The sequence below is a fragment of the Hemitrygon akajei genome, chromosome 9 (assembly GCF_048418815.1).
Source record: "Hemitrygon akajei chromosome 9, sHemAka1.3, whole genome shotgun sequence".
NCBI classification, from domain to species: Eukaryota; Metazoa; Chordata; class Chondrichthyes; order Myliobatiformes; family Dasyatidae; genus Hemitrygon; species Hemitrygon akajei.
In genome coordinates this window covers 52,697,429-52,717,400 of record NC_133132.1, presented here as the reverse complement: position 1 = coordinate 52,717,400, position 19,972 = coordinate 52,697,429, and the positions used below count along the sequence as shown (strand labels likewise).

Sequence of the window (19,972 nt, the reverse complement as noted above, 5' to 3'; positions counted from 1 at the left end):
CCCGCGCCCAGTCGCAACCGAACCCACTAGGCGCCCGGCCCCGCCCCCGGCCCGCTTCTAGTGGCGGGCCGCCTTTGACTGACGCCGCCGCCGCCACTCACAGAAGCGGAGGGTGGCCCAGCGCCTGATTGACGGCATGTCAATCAGCCTCTGGTCCCCGCCTACGCCTGACGTAGAGTTCCGGTAGCAGGTTGGGTTGACAGCGAGGTCGGAGGACTCTTCTGGAAAAGAAAATAGGCCCGCAAACCGCTCCGCGCGGACTGATATCTCCGGCAGTGATGGCGGTGCGGGGGCGGGACTAGCGACTCTCCGGCTTGCACTCAATGGCCACTTTATTAGGTACACCTCTCTGCCTTGCTCGTTAATGCAAATATCTAATCAGCCAATCATGTGGCAGCGACTCAATGCTTAAAAGCATGCAGACATGGTCAAGATGTTCAGTCCAAACATCAGAATGGGGCGGAATTGTGATCTAAGTGCCTTTGACCGCGGCATCATCGTTGGTGCCAGGCGGGGTGGGTTGAGTATCACAGAAACTGCTGACCGCCTGGGATTTTCGCGCACGACAGTCTCTAGGGTGTACAGGGAGTGGTGCGAGAAGCAAAAAACCTCCAGCGAGCGGCAGTTCTGTGGGCGAAAGCGCCTTGTCAATGAGAAAGGTCAGAGGGTAATGGCCTCCCTGGTTCAAGCTGACAGGAAGGCGACAGTAACTCAAATAACCTCGCGTTACAACAGCGGTGTGCAGAGGAGCATCTCCGAGCGCACAGCTCGCCGAACCCTGAAGTGGATGGGCTACAGCAGCAGGAGACCACACCGGGTTCCAAGGTGTACCTAATAAAGTGGCCACTCAGTGTGTTTATCCGTGCGTCTTAGGTCGTTGTGCATCTCCCTCTTTCTTTTCTCTCTTTTTTTTTTAAAAAACAAAGAATAGCGAGTTGCAGTTTGCTGGTGATTGCGAGCTGTGTTTTTGTGTAAGATGCGAGTCGGGTGACGCTTTGTCATTGTGCTAACAAAATGGCGCCGGCAGGAAGCGGCTCGAAGTAGACGATTTCAATTCGCAGCCTTGCCACCGAAGGGTAGTGTAAGATCACTTCACCTAATGTAATTGATCTGTCTAAGCAGTGTTAATTTCGGGATTCGAGAGGCAGGAGCATTTCTCGTGTTCTGTGAATCGATTCTCTTTCTTTTCTCTCCCCCCCCCCCCCGCCCCGCAAATATTCCTTTTGTTAGTGACAAAAGGAACGCGCCAGATTATTTACTTCCATTAACAAAAAGCACATCTCTAGATGAGAGAGGGCCAAATGTGTTTGAGGAAGACGCAAGTACATGATTACACAGCTATTGCACAATGAAGATCGACATCTCCCTTTTCCCCATACGCACAAATGTTGAGAGGGTAAATTTTATTTGCCGCTGTTTGCGTTATCCTGCTGTATATTGAGCAACGCCTTCACTATTTGCTATACTTTTAAACAAAAATAGCCCAAAATACAATCACAGCTCATTTTCGTTAACCCCTCCCCTTAAGATGTCTGTGATTCTCACTTTCACTGGCCCCACTTCATTTACCTCGTGAAGCCCTCTGGGTAGTTTTAAGAACATCAAACTTGTAAACGGTTTAACACTTTTAATTTTCATTGTACAGCTTTTTTTTATATATAGTTTATCATCAATCAGACTTCCCTTGCATGGTGAACGTGTTGCTTGAGAACCTCGATGCCCTTTTTGGGTAGATGTTAAATTATACAATCATTCAAAAATCATGTCGTCTTGGCTTTATAGCTATTATTTAATTCTGCTCCAATAAGCAAAAAAAAAGTAGGTATTTCTGGTTTTTTGCTCAGACTTCACTGCTGGCTTAATTTCCCAAGATTTATAGTAAAGATTGTAATACAAAAATATTTGTTTTCTTATGAGCTCTCCTATTCCTGAAAATGGAGATCGAGTTTCTTTTACAATTGACAAGTCATTTGCAAAGTTACTAATGCTAACTACATGCAAAATGTGCTGGTTATTAAATTGTCAGGAAGGATGCCTTGTCCAAACTATGCTCGAAGTGCCAACAAAATTCAGTAGCCCGTACTAAACTGAATCAGAGGTGTGAGTACAGTCAGTGGTATTGAGTATTTTTCATTACCAAATGGCCTGCATTTTGATTAAATATTTATGTGGATATTAAATATTCGGATTATCAATGTTCTAGTCCTTGTTACTCCGTCCACTATGCCAACAAAAACAGATTAGAATTTGAAGGTAAAGGGTAAGGATCAGTCTAAGAGGGGTTCCCAACCTGGGGTCCACGGACCCCTTGCTGAATAGTATTGGTCCATGGCATAAAAAAGGTTGGAAACCCCTGCTCTGAGGTAAAAACAGTCAATTAGTAAAGGGGAGCTTAAATTGCAATGACAGCAGGTCTGGTTAGTTAGGATCGAAACAAGAAATGCTCAACAGATCAGACTGCATCCTGTGAAAAAGTGTAAGAATGAAAATGTTTTGACTAATTGCTTTTTATAAATTGGAAAAAAAATAGAATGCAGAATGAAATTGCCTGGGGAATTGAGTTATGGCATTCAGACTCAATGTATTTAAAATACAAAAAAAGTAGAGCTCACAAGAAAGGATAGAGGAGTTGGACGAGCTGGTCTGCTCTTAAACAGCTGCACTACAGACTCAATGAATGAAATACCCCACTTCTGTGTGGTTTGTTACCTTTCCATGAACTAATTGTTCATCTGACTAAGTCTTCACAAATCTATCAGTCTGCTGTTTGAACATAATATTGACCACTGTCTTCTAGAAGGCCTTGACCTGAAATGTCAGCTGTTAATTTCCTTCACAGATGCTGCCTGAACTACTCGAGACCTTCCAGCATCTGCAGTCTCTTGAGTCTCACCTGTGGTGGTAGCTGTCTAAGTTTAATATCTCCAACCGTGCTTTATTATTGTCACATGTACTGAAATACTATGGAAAAACTTGGTTTTGCAAGTTGGGCATACAGATAATTTCAATAATATAAAGATACAAAAAGCTTTTCAGATGTATAAAAAGTAGAAGCAAGAGTGGGTAATGGACCAGATTGACTAGATCCCAGGGTTCTGAAAGGTAGCTGAAGAGATTGAGGCATTAGTAGTGATCTTTCAAGAATCTAGAATGGCTCCAGAGGCTCATTGCAAGTTACATTCCACTCTAAGAAGTGAGGGAGGCAAAAAAAAAGACAGGAAATTATAGGCCAATTAGCCTGATTTCAGTTGGTGGGAAGATGTTGGAGTCCATTATTAAGGCCGAGGTTTCAGGGTATTTGGAGGTATGTGATATAGTGGGCCAAAGTTAGCATGGTTTTCTTCAAGGGAAATCTCTCCTGACAAATCTGTTGGAATTCTTTGAAGAAATAACAGACAGGATATATACAAAGAGTCACTGGATATTGTTTACTTGGATTTTCAGAAAGCCTTTGACAAGGTGCTGCACATTAAGCTGCCAAACAAGATGAGAGCCCATGGTATTACAGAAAAGATATTGGCTGACTGGCTGGAAGCAAAGAGTAGGAATGAAAGGGTCTTTTGCTGATTGGCTGCTGGTGAATAGTAGTGTTCTGCAGGGAATGAAGTTAGGGCCATTTCTTTTCACGTTATGTATCAACAATTTGGATGATAGAATTGATAGCTTTAGAGCCAAGTTTGTGGGCGATACAAAGATAAGTGGACAGGCAGTTACTGTTGTAGTAGCAGGGAGGTTGCAGCTGGATTTAGGCGGTTTAGGAGAACAGGCAAAGAAGCAGCAGACGGAATACAGTGTAGGGAAGTGTATGGTCATGCACTTTGGTAGAAGAAATAAAGATTTAGACTGCTTTCTAAATGGGCCAAAAATTCAGAAATCAGAGGTACAAAGGGACTTGCAGGATTTCCTAAAGGTCAACTTGCAGTTTGAGTCAGTGGTAAGGAAAGCATGTAATGTTGGCATTCATTTCAAGAGGGTTGGAATATAAAGCCTCAATAGCACATCTTTGCTTTATAAGACTTTTGTCAGACCGCGCTTGGTGTATTGTGAGAAGTTTTGGGCCCTTATCTAAGAAAGGATTTACTGGCATTGGAGAGTGGTCTGAGGAGGTTCATGAGTGATCCCAGGAATGAAGGAGTTAACATGACGAGGGTTTGATGGCTCTGGACCTGTACTTGAGTTTAGAAGAATGTGTGTGGTGGACGGGGTGGGGGAATCTCATTGAAACTTATTGTGGATGGAATGCATGTGGAGAGGATAGAGAAGGAGTCTGAGGGCACAGCCTCAGAATAGGAAAACATCCCTTTGGCGGAACTTCTTTAGCCAGAGGGTGGTGAATCTGTGGAATTCGTTGCTGCAGATGGCTGCTGAAGCAGTGTCGTTTGGGTATATTTAATGTGGAGGTTCTTGATTAGTAAGAGCAGCGATGGTTACTGGGAGAAGGCAAGAGTTGTGTAATCAGCTATAATGGAGTAGCAGAGAAGACTTGATGGCCTAATTCTACTCCATTTTGGTATGAACTAAAAACATAAGTCCTTTGAAGTAGAAACGCAGTAACAGAATACAGAACATAGTGTTAGTGCTGTGCAGATACACAATAAAGTCCAAGGGCCATGATGTTGTTGTGAAATCAAGAGTTCGTCTTCAGAGTACAAGAAGTTTATTCAAGGGTATTATGGCTGCAAATAGTTCTAGTTTTTAACCAGTTATTACCCACTTTTTAACCAAAAATTACTTATGAGTCTTGGCAAGGCTAATAATTCTATTGTTTTAAGCTGGAATCGCTGATTTAAAAAATGCATGAACTTTTCTGCGATCTGTGTTCGATATGCTTTCTTTAAGTCTCTTGGCTTCCTAATCTTGATTGTCTTGTGAATTCTTAGCTACAGAGCCTGTTAATCTGTGTTTTTTGGCAACCTTGCTAATTCTAACTAGGAATTCAAGACATCATAGAGGAAGTCAACTGTTCCATTCAGTAAATTATTAATAGAAAGGCAACACATTTATTTTTTTATGTTGATGATTTTCTCCTGCTGCCCAAGATTTACCCTTGGTTGTATGCTTAATACGTCAGCTCATATAGTAGAGGCCTGATAACAGACATTCACTTACTTAAACATTAGATACTCCCTCAACCTCGATTTCACTTTAAGATTTTATTTTAATATTAAAGGTTAGATTTTGTGTGAAAAGATGATAATTTCCAGCAAACAAATGTGAAAGTTATGAAAAGCTGCAAAGATTAGTTTTATGACCATATTTGTGCATTGTGATAGTCGTAATGGTGTAGATGATCAGATTCTGTTACTCAGAACTTAATTTATTGGTGCTTCTATATCCTGATTGGTACTGTTTTTAATAGAACAATGTCGTAATGGTTTTTGTCAGGTACTTCCTGAGGAGGTGGAGCTGGTTCTGTTTGAACTGTACCCATCAATACCCTTGAAATTTTCTTATTTCCTTGTTAATTGATAATGACTGGGCAAAGTTAATAAAGCAATTAATAACTATAATAATGCTTTGGTTTAAAAAAAGGCTTTTGTAAATTAGAGGAATGATGGGATATGAGGATAAGATAGGAAATTGGCATTGTGCCTTGATTTTGTTGACTTGTAGTGCAGGTTTGAGCAGAATCTGCTCCCCTCTCCATTCTTCTTGTGTGTGTATGAGTGTGTTTCTTGTTTCGCTATTCTCCTGTTGTGGCTTGTGTTGTTCTGTTGAACATGTGGGCATGCTATGTTAATGCTGGAATGTGTGGAAACACTTGTGAGTTCCCCCAAGTCATCCTTGGATGTGTTAGTTGATAATGTAAACAATGCATTTCACTATGTTTCAATTTATATCTGATGCACATATCTAAAACCAGTAGTCAGGTGTTGGTACTTAAGATGGCTGATACGCTGTCAGGGCAGGCAAGAAAAGGGGAAGGGAGCTAAGATGGTAAATGGGAGTAGATTTATCTCATAAGTTAGTAATTGCAGAATTACATGCCATGTCACACTTTGCCCTTGCTCGGGATCTGAGCTTTGAGTGGTGCTGGAGGGAGAAATTAAAATTGTTTTACGGAAGGTGTGGTGGAACAAGTCACTGAGCTGAGGACGTATGCTTATCTTGGTTGACCAAACAAATGCGGGATGTTGCATTCTGCTCAGTATTACTAGAGAAGAATTTGCATAGTAAATGGTAGGGCCCTGGAGTTGGAGAGGAACAGGGAGATATAGGAACACAGGTACTTAATTCCCTGAAAGTGGCGACACAGACAGGGTGGTGAAGAAAACGTTTAGCATGCCTGCCTTCGTGAGTCAATAATTGATTGCTATAGTTGGAATGTCATATTACAACTGTACAAACCATTGATGAGACCACACCTGGGATATTCTGGCCCCCCAGCTATAGGCAGGTAACTGTTGAAGTGAACAAACATATTGTGTAAAGCAGTGATAGTGAAGGAGTAATAGCGAAAGTAAGATTAAGGAATCTGGTTGTGATCAATAAGTTTTTTGTTTTGTCAGTTAGACTGAAACAAGTCTAGTTTGGTCTTATTTTGCTGTGTCAGAAAAAGGGAATATAGAGCTAAAACCAAAGTAGACTGGAAAAACATTTGCTGTTGTACTCTTGGGTCTGTTTTGAAAGTCTTCTGGATAACCAGATGTGTATATAGAAGACAAAAAGTGCTATGAAAACGTGATGAAACTAAACAAAATGTGGAAAATTAGATGGTAATTTAAAATACAATTGAGGGGGAAATTAAAAATGCAGAACTAATCTAATTACAAACAAAAAAATCTGCAGATGCTGGAAATCCAAGTAACATACCCAAAATACTGGAAGAATGCAGCAAGCCAGCAGCATCTATGGGGAGAAAAAGTTCGGCAGGTACCCTGCCGAAGGGTCTCGGCCAAAAGCGTCAACTGTACCTTTTCCATAGATGCTGCCTGGCCTGCTGAGTTCCTCCGGCATTTTGTGTGTGTTGCTTGTCAAGAATCTGATTGTTGTTCATGTTCTTAAGTCAGACTCTGGTGCAGGCCATCAAAGGAATAACATTGTACTCTCTAATAATATTACTGAGCACAGATTAAGGGCAAATTTGCATTTATGTAGTAACTCTAAACCAGGGGTTCCCAACCTTTTTTATGCCATGGAACACTGTCATTAACCAAGAGGTCCCTTTACCTCCTGCTCTAAGCCGTAAGGCATCGTAAAGAGTCTTAAAGCCATAAAAAGATTTTACAGTGTAGTTACTGTATAAGGAATTTAAAATGCCTTAGCATTCCCTATAAAGTCACTATACTCATAACTTGCCGATGCCATATTTCGAAGGCTGCATTTGTGATTTTCCTTCTAATGGGAATGTGGAATTTTTCCCGTTCTCTTTTGAGGAGTTCATTGTGCTTTTTTGGTAAAACATTGGTATTTGTGTTCTCCTTGTTGCATGTCTCTTTTTTTAAAAAGCACCAGAGGTATTCAAAAGCTATTCAGCCTCTTTGTGAGTGCTATGAATGGCTGCTGACTTTTCTATTAATGCTACTCATTAAGGAGTGGTTTAAACTTTTGTGATTGTTGCAGCTGTCCGCCAGCCTTTATGCAGTGCTCCCTGGTCTTTGTGTGGTGTCATTTGGACTTCCAAGTAATACTCTGACATCCAGTGTGATTCAAGGCTTTTGCATTTTTCCCACAGTGATGGAAATGAATGCTTCAGCTGTAAAAACTAAGTATTTGCAAAGTTAATGATAAATTATGATAAAATATGCACACTGAAAGCTAAGCTGGTTATGAAGTTCCAGATTGTGAAGATTGAGTTAACCTATGCTTTATGGCCTTCCTAATAATTTAGTTGCCATAAGAGTATTTGCATAAGCATAGATTATAATTTCCTAAATTTCACTTTAACTTTGGTAGTACAGAATTTATTTAGTGAATATCCCTTAGCATTGTTTATAGTTTGATTAAATAAGTATTGAGCTTTTGAGAATGTTTTTCTGGTCCTTTTTTTGTGCTCTGGACTTCTTCATGTACATCATTTTCCTCTGTTAAATTGGCTGATAATTCTTGCCCATAGCTTGCCTTGTACTGTATATTATAAGGTAACTAAACTATGGACAAGATGTGGAACAGTGGAATAATAGGTGTGGGCAGCAGTAGAATAGTGATTAATTTCCTGCTGGACTAACAGTCACAGATCTGGGCTATTGATCAAGAGACAGTTGTGCATTCCACAGTAGCAGAAAGGGAATTTAGTTGGAAAAACTTGCAATTAAATTAAAATGTACAAGCTCCTTGATAATGAGTCCTTATGATTGGTGAAAATCTTATTTGCTGTCTTCATCTGATCTGGCCAGAATGTGATTCCAAATGCATCTTAACAGCTGCTTCGATTCAGTGGTAATTGGAGATAGTCAATAAATGCCAACTTTGCCAAAAACAAATGAACAAACACATGGGAGGGGAGCTGATCCAATACAGAGCTTCCTTTCATGATGCTGTAGGTATTCTGGTTCCCTTAGCTGCAAGAATTCCTGCTGTCAAAGGGAGCTTAAAGGAAGTGCAAGAATAATAAAACAGAGCAGAAAAAGGTGGTTGGTTTATTTTGTAATAATAGATAATTAACAGGCTGCATAGCCCAAATGGTGTGGAGAGGAATCTTATTGGTTAGTTTATGCTAGATTGGAAAATAACGTAGGATGTGAAAAGACTAATGAATATGGAAAGTTTGCTTATGACATTATTTGAAGATTTAAGAGGATTAGTTTCAATGAACCATCTTACTGTGGAAGTGATTGTGTGGCTTCATGGGCAGCCATTGTATTTCCATTTGGAGTCTTGTATAGGCTACAATAAGCAATAAGTTTTAAAGACTGAGTAAAAGGGCTATAAAGAAAATTGTAGATAGGGAGCCAGTTACTGGAAATAATACAAGGTGAGGACAGATGGCAGTGCTTTCAGAAAAGTGTTGTTAATAGGAGACTGGCTCGATTGGAGGATGAAGGCAATGAAGCAACAATACTGGTTATGGTTCAGAAGCAGAATTGCAAAGTAAACAAAATACATCAAACTAAAATAGCTTCTGAAAGACTATTGGGAAGAAAATGCATTTGTTACTGTTGATTTCAAAAAATTCAATAAAAATAAAAAATAAAAAATCTGATGGGATAACGTAGTTATATCTTACCATGCAGAAGTTTTCATAGTGTCTGAAACAGATACTATTGTTTTGTCTCTCTACAAAGGGAAAATAGTAGATCAGTTTTTAAAAAAAAAAAAAAAATTTTATCCGTAAAACTATAGTTTTCTTCCCGGATGATCAGAAGACGAAAGTATAATAGAGTGGGTCTCGGGATATTAGAAAGAAGTTGATAGCCCAAGTAGTAGATGTGTGCAGAAAGATCCCACAATGCTAACCTGATTTTTTTTTTGTCAGATTGGTTGAGGGGTAAAGCAACAACAAAACGGTTAGTCCTGACGAAGGGTCTCGGCCCGAAACGTCGACATCGCTTCTCCCTATAGATGCTGCCTAGCCTGCTGTGTTCTACCAGCATTTTGTGTGTGTTGTTGTTTGAATTTCCAGCATCTGCAGATTTCCTCGTGTTTGCTCTAACAAAACTAGAATCTCCTTGGTTATCTTCAAAATAAATTTAGCAAGAGCATGAATGGACCCTCAACTCTAATTCTGAATTTTAGCTAAAAGCAATTCCCTCTTACAGTTTAGAACAGCCTCAGTACAATTCTAAAGTAACAATTTAGATGTTAAGTTCAAGTCTCTTGCATATTAATTGAATCTACCTGCCTTCTGACTAAAGTTGAGGATGACACTATAAAGATATAATAGAAAATAACAATTAATAAATCAGTTAACAAAATTTTTACTTTGCCTTTTAATGAAGGACAGACGAACAGAAAGAAAAAGAAAAAATGGCTAGTTCTGCAGACAAGCCACTGGAGGGCAATGTAAGTATGGATCCCATTGACCAATTCACTGCATGATCCATATTTTTGTTTTTTATTGTTCAGAGATACAGCATGGTAAGAGGCCTTTCTGGCCTAATTACTCCTATGTGTCCAATTAACTTACTATCCCATATGTCTTTAGAATGTGGGAGAAACCCGGAGCACCTGAAAGAAACCCATGCGGTCACGGGGAGAATGTGCAAACTCCTTACAGACAGCGGCGGAATTGATCCCGGGTTGCTAGCGCTGTAATATTGTTGTACTAACTGTTTGTCTTCATCTGATCTAGCAAGAATGTGATTCCAAATGCATCGTGTCAGCACCCCTCTCCTCTTGCCCCCCTCCCATGACTGATCTGTACTTTCTCCATGAAGGCCACTAATTGTGTATGCTTGATCATTCCACATCATTTTCAGCTTTTAAAACGTGCTAGTATTTTGAATTGAAATATGTAAAAGTACAGTAAAGAAGGAACATACTATTCTAAAACCGTTTTAAGAGGATTTGAATGAAGAAACGTTGAAGTGTTCTTTTAATCTATTCTCGTAAGTATCTGTAGCTGCCAAATATTATGCCCCTGTGATCCAAAATGGTTTTATAATTAGTAGTACCAAATTAATATGCTGTCTAAAATTAGTGATCAGAACAGCCTTTCTCTATTTCTGCTGGTTTTGTTTTCCTTTTGAAAGGTTTTGAAAAATACATGGAGTTGTCTCAGTCAAAAAGTAGTCATCTGAAAATAAGACATTGAGCAGGAACAATTTTAAGTGCTCTGAACATCTAACAACGTCTTTTCATTGGTAGCTACAGGGCTTTAAGATCTGTTATGTGCAAGGTGATCTGTTCTCATGCCCAGAAAAGGATGCACTGGCACATTGCATCAGCGAAGATTGTGACATGGAGGCAGGAATAGCAGTCTGGTTCAAGTGGAAATATGGAGGTGTCGAGGAGTTGCAGAATCAGAGTAAGAAAACTGGTATTATTTGAAATGACCTTTCATCGTAGGAATAGACAGGCTTTCCCTTTTTTCTCAGATCTATTTAGTTAATTCATATTTCTAAAGTCAGTTAAATAGTGATATTTCAGATGCTCCATGTTAATTCTCAATCTAATCTCATGTTTTATTTTCTTGTTTCTTTAAAATCCTTACTTTTTTGAAACACTTTTTAAACTGTTAAATGTTGGTATTGTTTTTATTTACCTCTATCACTAATTGGTAACATTAACTGCATAAAATCTTTTTTCATTTGGTTCTCCTAAAGTTTCTGCTTTAAGTCTACTATACAAGTCCCAACTATCTTAACCACATGATAAATGATAGTACATTTTTACCTCGAATTTTTAAAAATAATTATTTTGAATTTCTCTGAAAGTACAATAGGGATTGCCTGGATAGTTTTGAATTCTTCATTCAGAAATTGCAAAGCAAACAAAAAAGTGAAATGCAAAATACTGGAAATTGAATTAATCAAAAAACATAACTGAAAATAGTTCAATGAACATTGGAAAGACAGACATTCATTGGGATTTCATTTCAGCATTGTGAGTTCTGTTAACCTGTAGCAGAAAGTAGTTATTTGGAGAAGTAATTTCTGAGTAATTTGAATAATTTGCTTCCTATGTAAAACGTGTTGCATTATGAAATCAAATTTTACAATTGAGGAACTAAAAGGAAGTGGGCTTATTATTGGTTTAGTGGGCAGTACAAGATTTATTAATTTTAACAAGGCTGAAGTAGATTCTGAATGTCAAAAAAATAGAGTTTGAGCCCTTCGCTGCGCTGTTTTGGTTACTTTGGAAAGATCATAGTTTAACATCTCTTTTGGTAAGAGGAATAGATGCCCACTGGAGAAGGTGAGAGAGTGAGTTGGAGTTTTAACCTAATACTAATTAATACTGTCCTGATTGCTCAGCTATAGGAAGAATGTCATTAAGCTGGAAAGATTGGAAAAGGATTCACAAGGATATTGAGGACAGGAGATAGAGGGTTTATGGAACTAGAGGAAGTGGTAGAAGTAGGTACAAGCACAGGTTTAAAAGACATTTGGACACGTACAAGGAGAGGAAAGGTTTCATCGAATATGGGCCAGGCTCAGGGATATGGAATTGGCTGTGGCTGGTCAGCATGGACAGGTTTAGCCTAGGGTCCTGTTTCTGTGCTGAAAAACTCTATAGCTTTATGACTTATTTGACTTGCATAATAATTTACAAAAACTTTTGGTATCTCCACCATATACCAAGCCGAATGTATTATAAATCTAAAGTAAAAGAGAAGGAAAAGCCATTCAAAGATGTATATCAGATTTCATTCATGAGGTTTATAGAAGGAAACTTTTGCTAAATCTTAGCTTGACTGACTCATTCAGACCCATTATAAGAAGTGTTACATGTTATTGTTGGATATGTGTATTCCCAAATGTGAATTTCATATGTGACTCTTAATTGCTTAATTCATTTAAGATAGGTTAAAAGCTTCAAATATTTTGCTAATAATTCACTTAAGATTGTACACTATAAAATAGGACTCCAGTATAATGCATGGAGATAAATAACTTCATTTCAATTAAAAGTACATCTTTATCTTATTAGTGATGGAAAATGTTAAATCTGCTTTCACTTGTACAACCTGACCTGAGTACTTCCAACGTTCTCTTTCAATACTAATTTCCAGTTTACTTTTGTACTACTTCATCTGCACAATAAATGTGCCTTCAATACTATCTCAATTTGTGTTGAACTGTGTTGAACAATCATAATACAGAAAGTGGAAAGTTTTATAACAAAATTGAAAATGGATGCCACTATTAAAACCTATGGGAGTCAAACTCGTACCTGCTCACGTAATATGATTTCACTCATGTTGGTTCATTTAATTCACATTAGCTAAAAAATGATATTTAACGGGTATCTTTCTTTACAGAGAAAAAAATTGGGGATGTTGCAGTGCTAAAGAAAGATCAGAGGTGCATCTATTATTTGGTAATTGATCTAATTTTTTTATTAATCAGTTGTGAACAGAGATCTTAATTTATTTAGGTATCTTGGTAAGATGCAGAATAATTTGGAAATGTAGATATTTTCATTGTGTTCCTTTTGATACTCTATTTTCTCTGAGTTGTAATAACCTGGAGATGCTGAAGATTCTTCAATATATTAATCAGATGAAACCGTAATCCCTCTTAAAAATTATTTACTGCTAAGTTAGCTAAGATTCATTCCAGACTTAAACAAATCCTCAAAGGCCCAACTCCTATTTACAAATATGATATTCAAGTGTTAATTTAAACAAATAGGAACAGAAATGGGTAATGCCTCTCCTGCTATTCAATATGACCGCAGCTAATCCTTTTACAACAATGTTACTTTCCTGTCTCGGTTTCGTATCTTTTCATTTCATTAATATCTAAAATTTATCTCTTGGATATCCTAAACTGAGGCTCTATAGGCCTTGGGTAAAGAATTCCAAAAAATCACTATTCTTAATGGCTAGCTCCCTTTTTAAAGCTGTGACCACTAGGTGTAGATAGCTAACCAAGGTGCATGATCCTGCATCTGTCAAGCCTGTAACAGTTTTGAATGTTTTAATGAGAATTTTCTTGATGCCTGTTAACTTAATTTTGCTAGTGGTTCTAGGTGGTTCAATTTATTTGCATACAATTCCTAGAAAATATTTTCTTCTATACTTCCTGATCATAATTACCTATGTAGATAGTTAATGGACATTTGACTGATATTGAGTGATTGAATATTTTTATAGATCACCAAAAAGCTGGCATCAGATAAGCCTACTTATGATGCTGTACAGAAAAGCCTCAAGGCCATGAGGGACCACTGCTTGGCTAATGGAATTTTGAAGATCTCAATGCCTAAGTAAAATGATGGTCACATTTATTGCTAGTTTGAGCATTGTGTTTCTTTAAGTTGTGTGTGTGTGTGTGTTTGTCCATCTTTTCTGGCCTATTCTCAACCCTAACAGATTTGGGAGAGTAGGATACATTGGAGGCCAGTTTTATGAACACAAGCACCCATCAGGTTATGCAGGTAGTGGAGGATAAGGCTCCAAAGTTATTTTGACAAGAGGAAAGACATATTAAGATTCAAGATTGTTTAATGTCATTTTCAGTACACAAATGTAAAGGAGAACAATAATTGTTACTCCGGATCCAAAGCAGCACAAAAAAACAAGATAAAGAACAGTAATTTAAAAGAAAAACACAATAAATATAAATATAAAAGATAGCTTGTATGTAGATTGATTTTATGTCCTAGGTGCAGGAGTGTTGGTACATAATGTGACTGACAGGAAATTATAAGGTAGTGGTGTTGGAGGTGTTCATCAGCCTTGCTGTTTGGGGAAAGTAACTGAATTAGAGGCATTAGTACTATGTATCACTATTAGACCTAGAGATGGGTATTTCACAGGATGATGTGACTATGCACAAAAATAGCGAAGAAAGATCACACTCTCTACAAACTAAGTGACTACATAGTGGCTATTTAAAAAAACTCTTCAGAACCAGCAACTCTTATTTTGTTCACAGGAAGGTGATAACGTAGAATGTAATGAAAATGTATAAAATAACAGCACGTTGAGAGCTGATAGGTGCCCTCATACAGGCTGAGCACTGATGATGCAGTGAAACAGTAACTAGTTAAGAGCATTGTAGCTTAAAGAAAGTCGGATGAAATAAAATTTCAAAATGAGAAACCACCAGGAGTTATTTGGTTCTGTTATTTCTTATTTTCCTTAAAGATGTAGTTCTGTTCACAGATATGAATGTAATGAATGCATAATTAAGTGTAATGAAACAACAGCTAAAGCTAATAGAGCTGCTTGTCATGTCAGTCTTTTGTTATGGCAGATATGCCATAACATTTTAGCATTTCATATTAAAATCTTTTTGTTTCACTCCATTAAGACCCAAAGATCCAAGGTTATCTTAGAATCAGGAAAAAGTATGGCATTGAAGTTACTTGGTCAAAAATGAGCCATTGAAGTTATTCTGCTTCCCAGCTCTGTCTGTTGCCACTTCTCAAGTGATGAGGGTTTCTGCCCGTTTCTCAGCCAGTGAGTTCCATACTTCCACTCGGGTCAAAATGTTTTTACCTCAACTCCTTGCTATCTCATCCATCAGTTAACTTAAATCTATGTCCCTATGGTACATAATTTTTAATCGTCTTAGTGGGTAATACAACAAACATCATGTCCTCACTTGTTTTATACATTTAGATTCAAGAGGTTTTTTTTCATTCTATTGATTTCCTGCAACAAAATGGGAAGATTTTTCTGGTTGCTATCCTCAGACTTGGCTTCCCTGTCTAAAGTTGAATCAGGCTACCTGCTGTTCTGACTTTAATTCCTCTATCACTGGCCACAATTGTGGGAAACTTGGCCCTGCGCAGTGGAATTCTCTTCCTGCACTTCTCAGCTAGCATCTCATGCATCATTCAGAAGCCCTGTGGTTATCTATCCTGATATTTCTGAGGCTCAGTAATAGGTGGCAGATGTTATTTTGTTTGCTTACTGCTTTTCATTTCATTACATGTGTAAAATGTGTTTGTTAACTTAGTATCTGGGTCTGTTAAGAACTTTGCCATTTACTCTGCAGGATCGGATGTGGCCTGGACAACTTGGAGTGGGACAAAGTTTCTGTGATCATTGAAGAAGTCTTTAAGAGCACAAGTATTGTAATCACAGTGTACTCTTTGTGAGAATAGCTTTGTTATATGTACAACACTATAATTAGTATTCTTTACTCACTGTTGAGGAAAGGTAAGGATAAAATGTTGACAGGTATTTTTGTTGGGTACCTGTTTGATTCCTGTTATTTGATGGTTTACATTTTTTTGATTCTATTGGCAAGTCTAAGTTTCCTAGTGTCCATGCTAGCAAAGCCATCATATTCAAATACAAATTTCAATGCAGTGTCTCCTCATAATTTCAATAATGGATTGTCATTTATGGGGAAAGATGGGCAGTTCATTTTTGTTCAGTTTCATATCAGAAATGTGAGGCAATTCAATTTTCTTCAATCTGAGACTTATTAATGTAGCAACTGATTTTGCATGAGTTCTGACTTGCAATGTCAATGACCCTGTTCACATGTTCCCTACTGTATAAATTTGAGAATTAAATCTTTTTGTTGAAACTGCTGTTGCCATGGAATTATTGTGGTGATAGTTTTATTTGTTATTTAGATTCGGTTTTATTTCACTTAAGCAGGTCATTTTACCTAAACATGTCTTGTTGGTTTTATGAGGGGTGATTGATATGTTTGTGGCCTAAGGTAGAAGGAGTCAATTTTAGAAAACCTAGCACATTTATTTTTATTATTAACTTCAAACTTTCTGCATAATCACTTAAAGAGTTGAACTGCATGTGCATGTAATGAGAGCTGTATAACTCGTCTCCTTCTAACTTAGGCAATGAACTTCCACGAATCACCCATCTGTGGACACTTTCTGGAAGTCCAAGATCCGTATGCTTAACGACTGCTGGACTAAGTGTGTAAATGTAGGAGGGGACTATAAATATAAATGTGCTAGGTTTTCTAAAATTGACTCTTTCTACCTTAGGCCGTAAACATATCAATCACCCCTCGTAAGTGCTGAGCCGAATTAGAAAGGATGAGTATGGGCTGAATCGAGATGGCAGGCTCCAGGCCTGAGAGCATATTGAAACAGCAGGTCCCAGGTCTGAGGGTGAGGAACGACCCACTGTTTGACTGATTTAAGTGCCAGGGCAGATTGAAAAGATCAGGGTATTGGGTCTGGAGGCAAGAGGCAGCCTGGTGTTAAGCTTACTGCTCCGCCAGGTTTACTTGTCTCTGCATTGATGTAACCAGTCTGAATGCCCGCCACCATACACCTATAGAAATTTGCAAATCTTGTCGAGCTCTGAATGAAGTAGAACAACTTGCATGCCTTCTTCATAATTGCATAAATGTGTTGAGTCCAGGATCAACCATCAGAGATGTTGAAAGTAGGAACTTGAATCTGCCCACGCTTTCTAATCAGCACACACAAAATGCTGGAGGAACTCAGCAGGCTAGGCAACATCGCCAGAAACGAGTGCAATTGATGTTTTAGGCCGAGAGGACAAAAAACAGCTGAGGAATAGATGTTAAAGGTGGGAGGGAGGGGAGAGAGAACAACCAGGTGAAAGGTGGAACTGGGAGGGAGAGGGATGAAATAAAGAGCTGGGAAGTTGATTGGTTAAAGAGACAAAATGCCATGGAAGAAAGAAAAGTGGGGAGGAGCACCAGAGGGAAGCAATGGGCAGGCAAGGACATAAGGTGAGGGGGGGGGGGGGGGAAAGGGTTGGGAAATGGTGAAGAAGCGTTGTGGGGGGGCATTACCAGAAGTTTGAGAAATCGATGTTCATGCCATAAGATTGGAGGCTACCCAAACGGAATACAAGGTTTGTCCTCCAACCTAAGTGTGGCCTCAACATGACAGTGGAAGAGGCCATGGATAGACATATCAGAATGGGAAGTGGAATTAAAATGGGTGGCCACTGGGAGATCCCACTTTTCCTGGCAGATGGAACTCAAGTGCTCGGTGAAGCGGTCTCCCAAACTATGTTGGGTCTCACTGATTATACAGGAATCAGTTTTCAATGCCACACCCTTTCCAATGCTGACTCTTTAATTAGGACTGACGTGTGTTCTTCTGAGTTCTCCTGCCTGTAGTGAAGTCCATAATCAATTCCTTGATTTTGCATAGGTAAAAGTGTGAGGTTGCTGTTGCAACACCACTCAACCAGTCAATGTACATTGAGTGTTCACTATATTGGGTATATCTGCTCATTATTGCAAATATCTAATCAGCCAGTCATGTGACAGCAACTCAATCAAAGCATGCATAGTCAACAGGTTCAGTTGTTCAGACCAAACGTCAGAATGGGAAGGAAATGTGTCTTCGACAGTGAAATGATTGTTGGTGCCAGACAGGGTGGTTTGAGTATCCCAGAAGCCGCTGATCTGGGATTTTCACAACACGACTCTAGAGTCTATAGAGAATGGTGCAAGTAGAAAACAATCCAAACAGCAGCAGTTCTGAGGGTGAAGATGCCTTGTTAATGAGAGAGCTCAGAGGAGAATGGCCAGACTGGTTCAAGTTGACAAGAAGGTAACAACAATTCAAATAACTCACATTACAACAGTGGTGTGTAGACCAGCATGTCTAAATGCACAGCACCTCTAAACATCTAACTTTGAAGTGGATGGGCTACTGCAGGAGAAGACCACACTGTGTTCTACTCCTTTACCTTACAAAGTGGCCTCCCCCCCCCCCCCCCCCCCCCACTTTTCACCATCTGAGATTCTACCAACAACAACTGTAGTGTCAGAAGTGAATTTGTAGGTGGCATTTGAGTTATGTTCAACCACACAGTCACGAGTGTAAAGAGCGGTGGACTAAGCACACATCTTTGAAATGCACCTGTGTTGATTGTCAGCACACCCTTCCTATGCAATTCATAACTTTTTACCTCTATCAGGTCACTCCTCAACCTCCTTTACTCCAGGGCAAACAAGCCCAGCCTTTCCCCATAAACTGTCATCCAATTCAGGCAACATCCTTACAAATTTCCTGTACACTCTCCAGCATAACCACTGCTTTAGATCAGACAAGTCATTAATTGCAATCTTCTATGCTTAGAAGAATAGGAATTCTGCAAGTAGAGAAATGACACACTTTGAGGTAAAAGGTGACCAAAAAAATTAAGACTTAAGGTGAATTGTGTTTGCAATTGAAGCTTTAAGAGGCCAGTCCAATTTGCTAGGTGAGCAAATTTGGTTAGCCTCATCATTGCTTGTGACTGGAATTAGTCATGGCGAGCTTCATGGAATGCAAGTAGTCAGGTTTCTTGTTGTAGACTCTAGAGATTCATTAAAAGTAACAAAGCATTTTTTTTGGAGGACTAGAATTCATGATCAGAGTTCATGTTAAACTTGCATAGAACCTTGGTTTGGATACATCTGAGAGTAATGTGCACATTTTGTACTCTCCATATTAGAGCAAGGACAGAGCTAATGCACAAAAGGTTTAAAAATATGGTGCCAGAACCAGGAAAATATAGTATCAGCAAAAACTGGCACTCTGGAAAAGACTCAAAGATGATCCAACAGAGATCTTTAGAATTATGAAGGGATTTTTTAGGATAGTTCAAGAAGCTTTTATTGTGGCGCATGCTTGAAATAAAAGCTCTGATAAACTTGACATGGAAAAGTATGAGAAATGAATGAACTGAAAGCAAGGTCGAGAGGGTGCAAAGTGATGGGATGGGAGAAAACCCATGTTAAACATACGAGGGGTGATTGATATGTTCGTGGCCTAATGTAGAAGGAGTCAATTTTAGAAAACTTAGCACATTTATTTTTCAACATAATCTCCTCCTACATTTACACACTTAGTCCAACGGTCATGGAGCATACGGGTCTTGGACCTCCAGAAAGTGACCACAGTGTGGGTGATTGATAAGTTTGTGGCCCAAGGTAGACGGAGATGAGTTATACAGCTCTCGTTACATGCACATGCAGTTCAACTCTGAGTGATTATGCAGAAAGTTTGAAGTTAATAACTCATCTCCTACTTTAGACCACAAATTTATCAATCACCCTGATGAGTGAAATTGAAATTGTCCGTTGTCTATTGTACACAAAATGCACTGCAGTTACCCAGTAAAGCAACTATAGATATCACTGGCATGACTTATCACAATGGTGAATGGGCACATGGGAACTCCAGCTCCTGTAGCTGCCTCACATACTGCGCAACATTATAACTTGGAAATTATTACTTTCTAAATGCTGGAACTTCCTTCTGAACAACACCAAAAGGATGGCGCAAGTTCAAAAAGTCAGGAAATCAGCTTTTGTGTTGTTTGGGTTGCTCATGGAGAATAAATGCTAACCCTATAGGCAGTGTCCTGATGAAAGACAATCCAGTGGATGCTGTGTTCACAAATTTTCTAAAGAGTTTGATGGACTTGTGTAGAGTTGAAAGGTGAGCAGTCCAAAAAAAGGTG

The 19,972-nt window shown here is 38.9% G+C and overlaps 1 protein-coding gene across 16 annotated transcripts; it reads left to right on the top strand.

The window, feature by feature from the left end:
* Positions 1 to 201: 201 nt before the first annotated feature.
* Positions 202 to 16,091, top strand: LOC140733113 (ADP-ribose glycohydrolase OARD1-like). Of its 16 annotated transcripts, none has more exons than XM_073055974.1 (7): positions 1,276 to 1,396; positions 2,840 to 2,901; positions 9,879 to 9,942; positions 10,747 to 10,906; positions 12,863 to 12,921; positions 13,700 to 13,812; positions 15,552 to 16,091. In XM_073055974.1, the coding sequence occupies exons 1-7, from the start codon at positions 1,349 to 1,351 to the stop codon at positions 15,652 to 15,654; spliced, it is 609 nt and encodes a 202-aa protein (XP_072912075.1). In that variant the 5' UTR covers positions 1,276 to 1,348; the 3' UTR covers positions 15,655 to 16,091. The 16 variants fall into 16 exon arrangements, with proteins under 16 accessions (XP_072912088.1, XP_072912084.1, XP_072912079.1 ...); XM_073055975.1 differs by having other exon boundaries at positions 1,371 to 1,396; positions 9,884 to 9,942; XM_073055987.1 differs by lacking the exons at positions 1,276 to 1,396; positions 2,840 to 2,901 and adding an exon at positions 202 to 339 and having other exon boundaries at positions 10,753 to 10,906.
* The last annotated feature ends 3,881 nt before the right edge of the window (positions 16,092 to 19,972 follow it).

What these genes read in the sequence shown, in the direction of transcription:
- LOC140733113 (XM_073055971.1), top strand. Translation starts at nt 425, where the DNA reads ATGGTCAAGATGTTCAGTCCAAACATCAGAATGGGGCGGAATTGTGAT. An exon ending in AGACCACACCGGGTTCCAAG is followed by an intron (nt 826 to 9,878) that starts GTGTACCTAATA and finishes CTTTTAATGAAG; the next exon opens with GACAGACGAACAGAAAGAAA. An exon ending in ACAAGCCACTGGAGGGCAAT is followed by an intron (nt 9,943 to 10,746) that starts GTAAGTATGGAT and finishes TTTCATTGGTAG; the next exon opens with CTACAGGGCTTTAAGATCTG.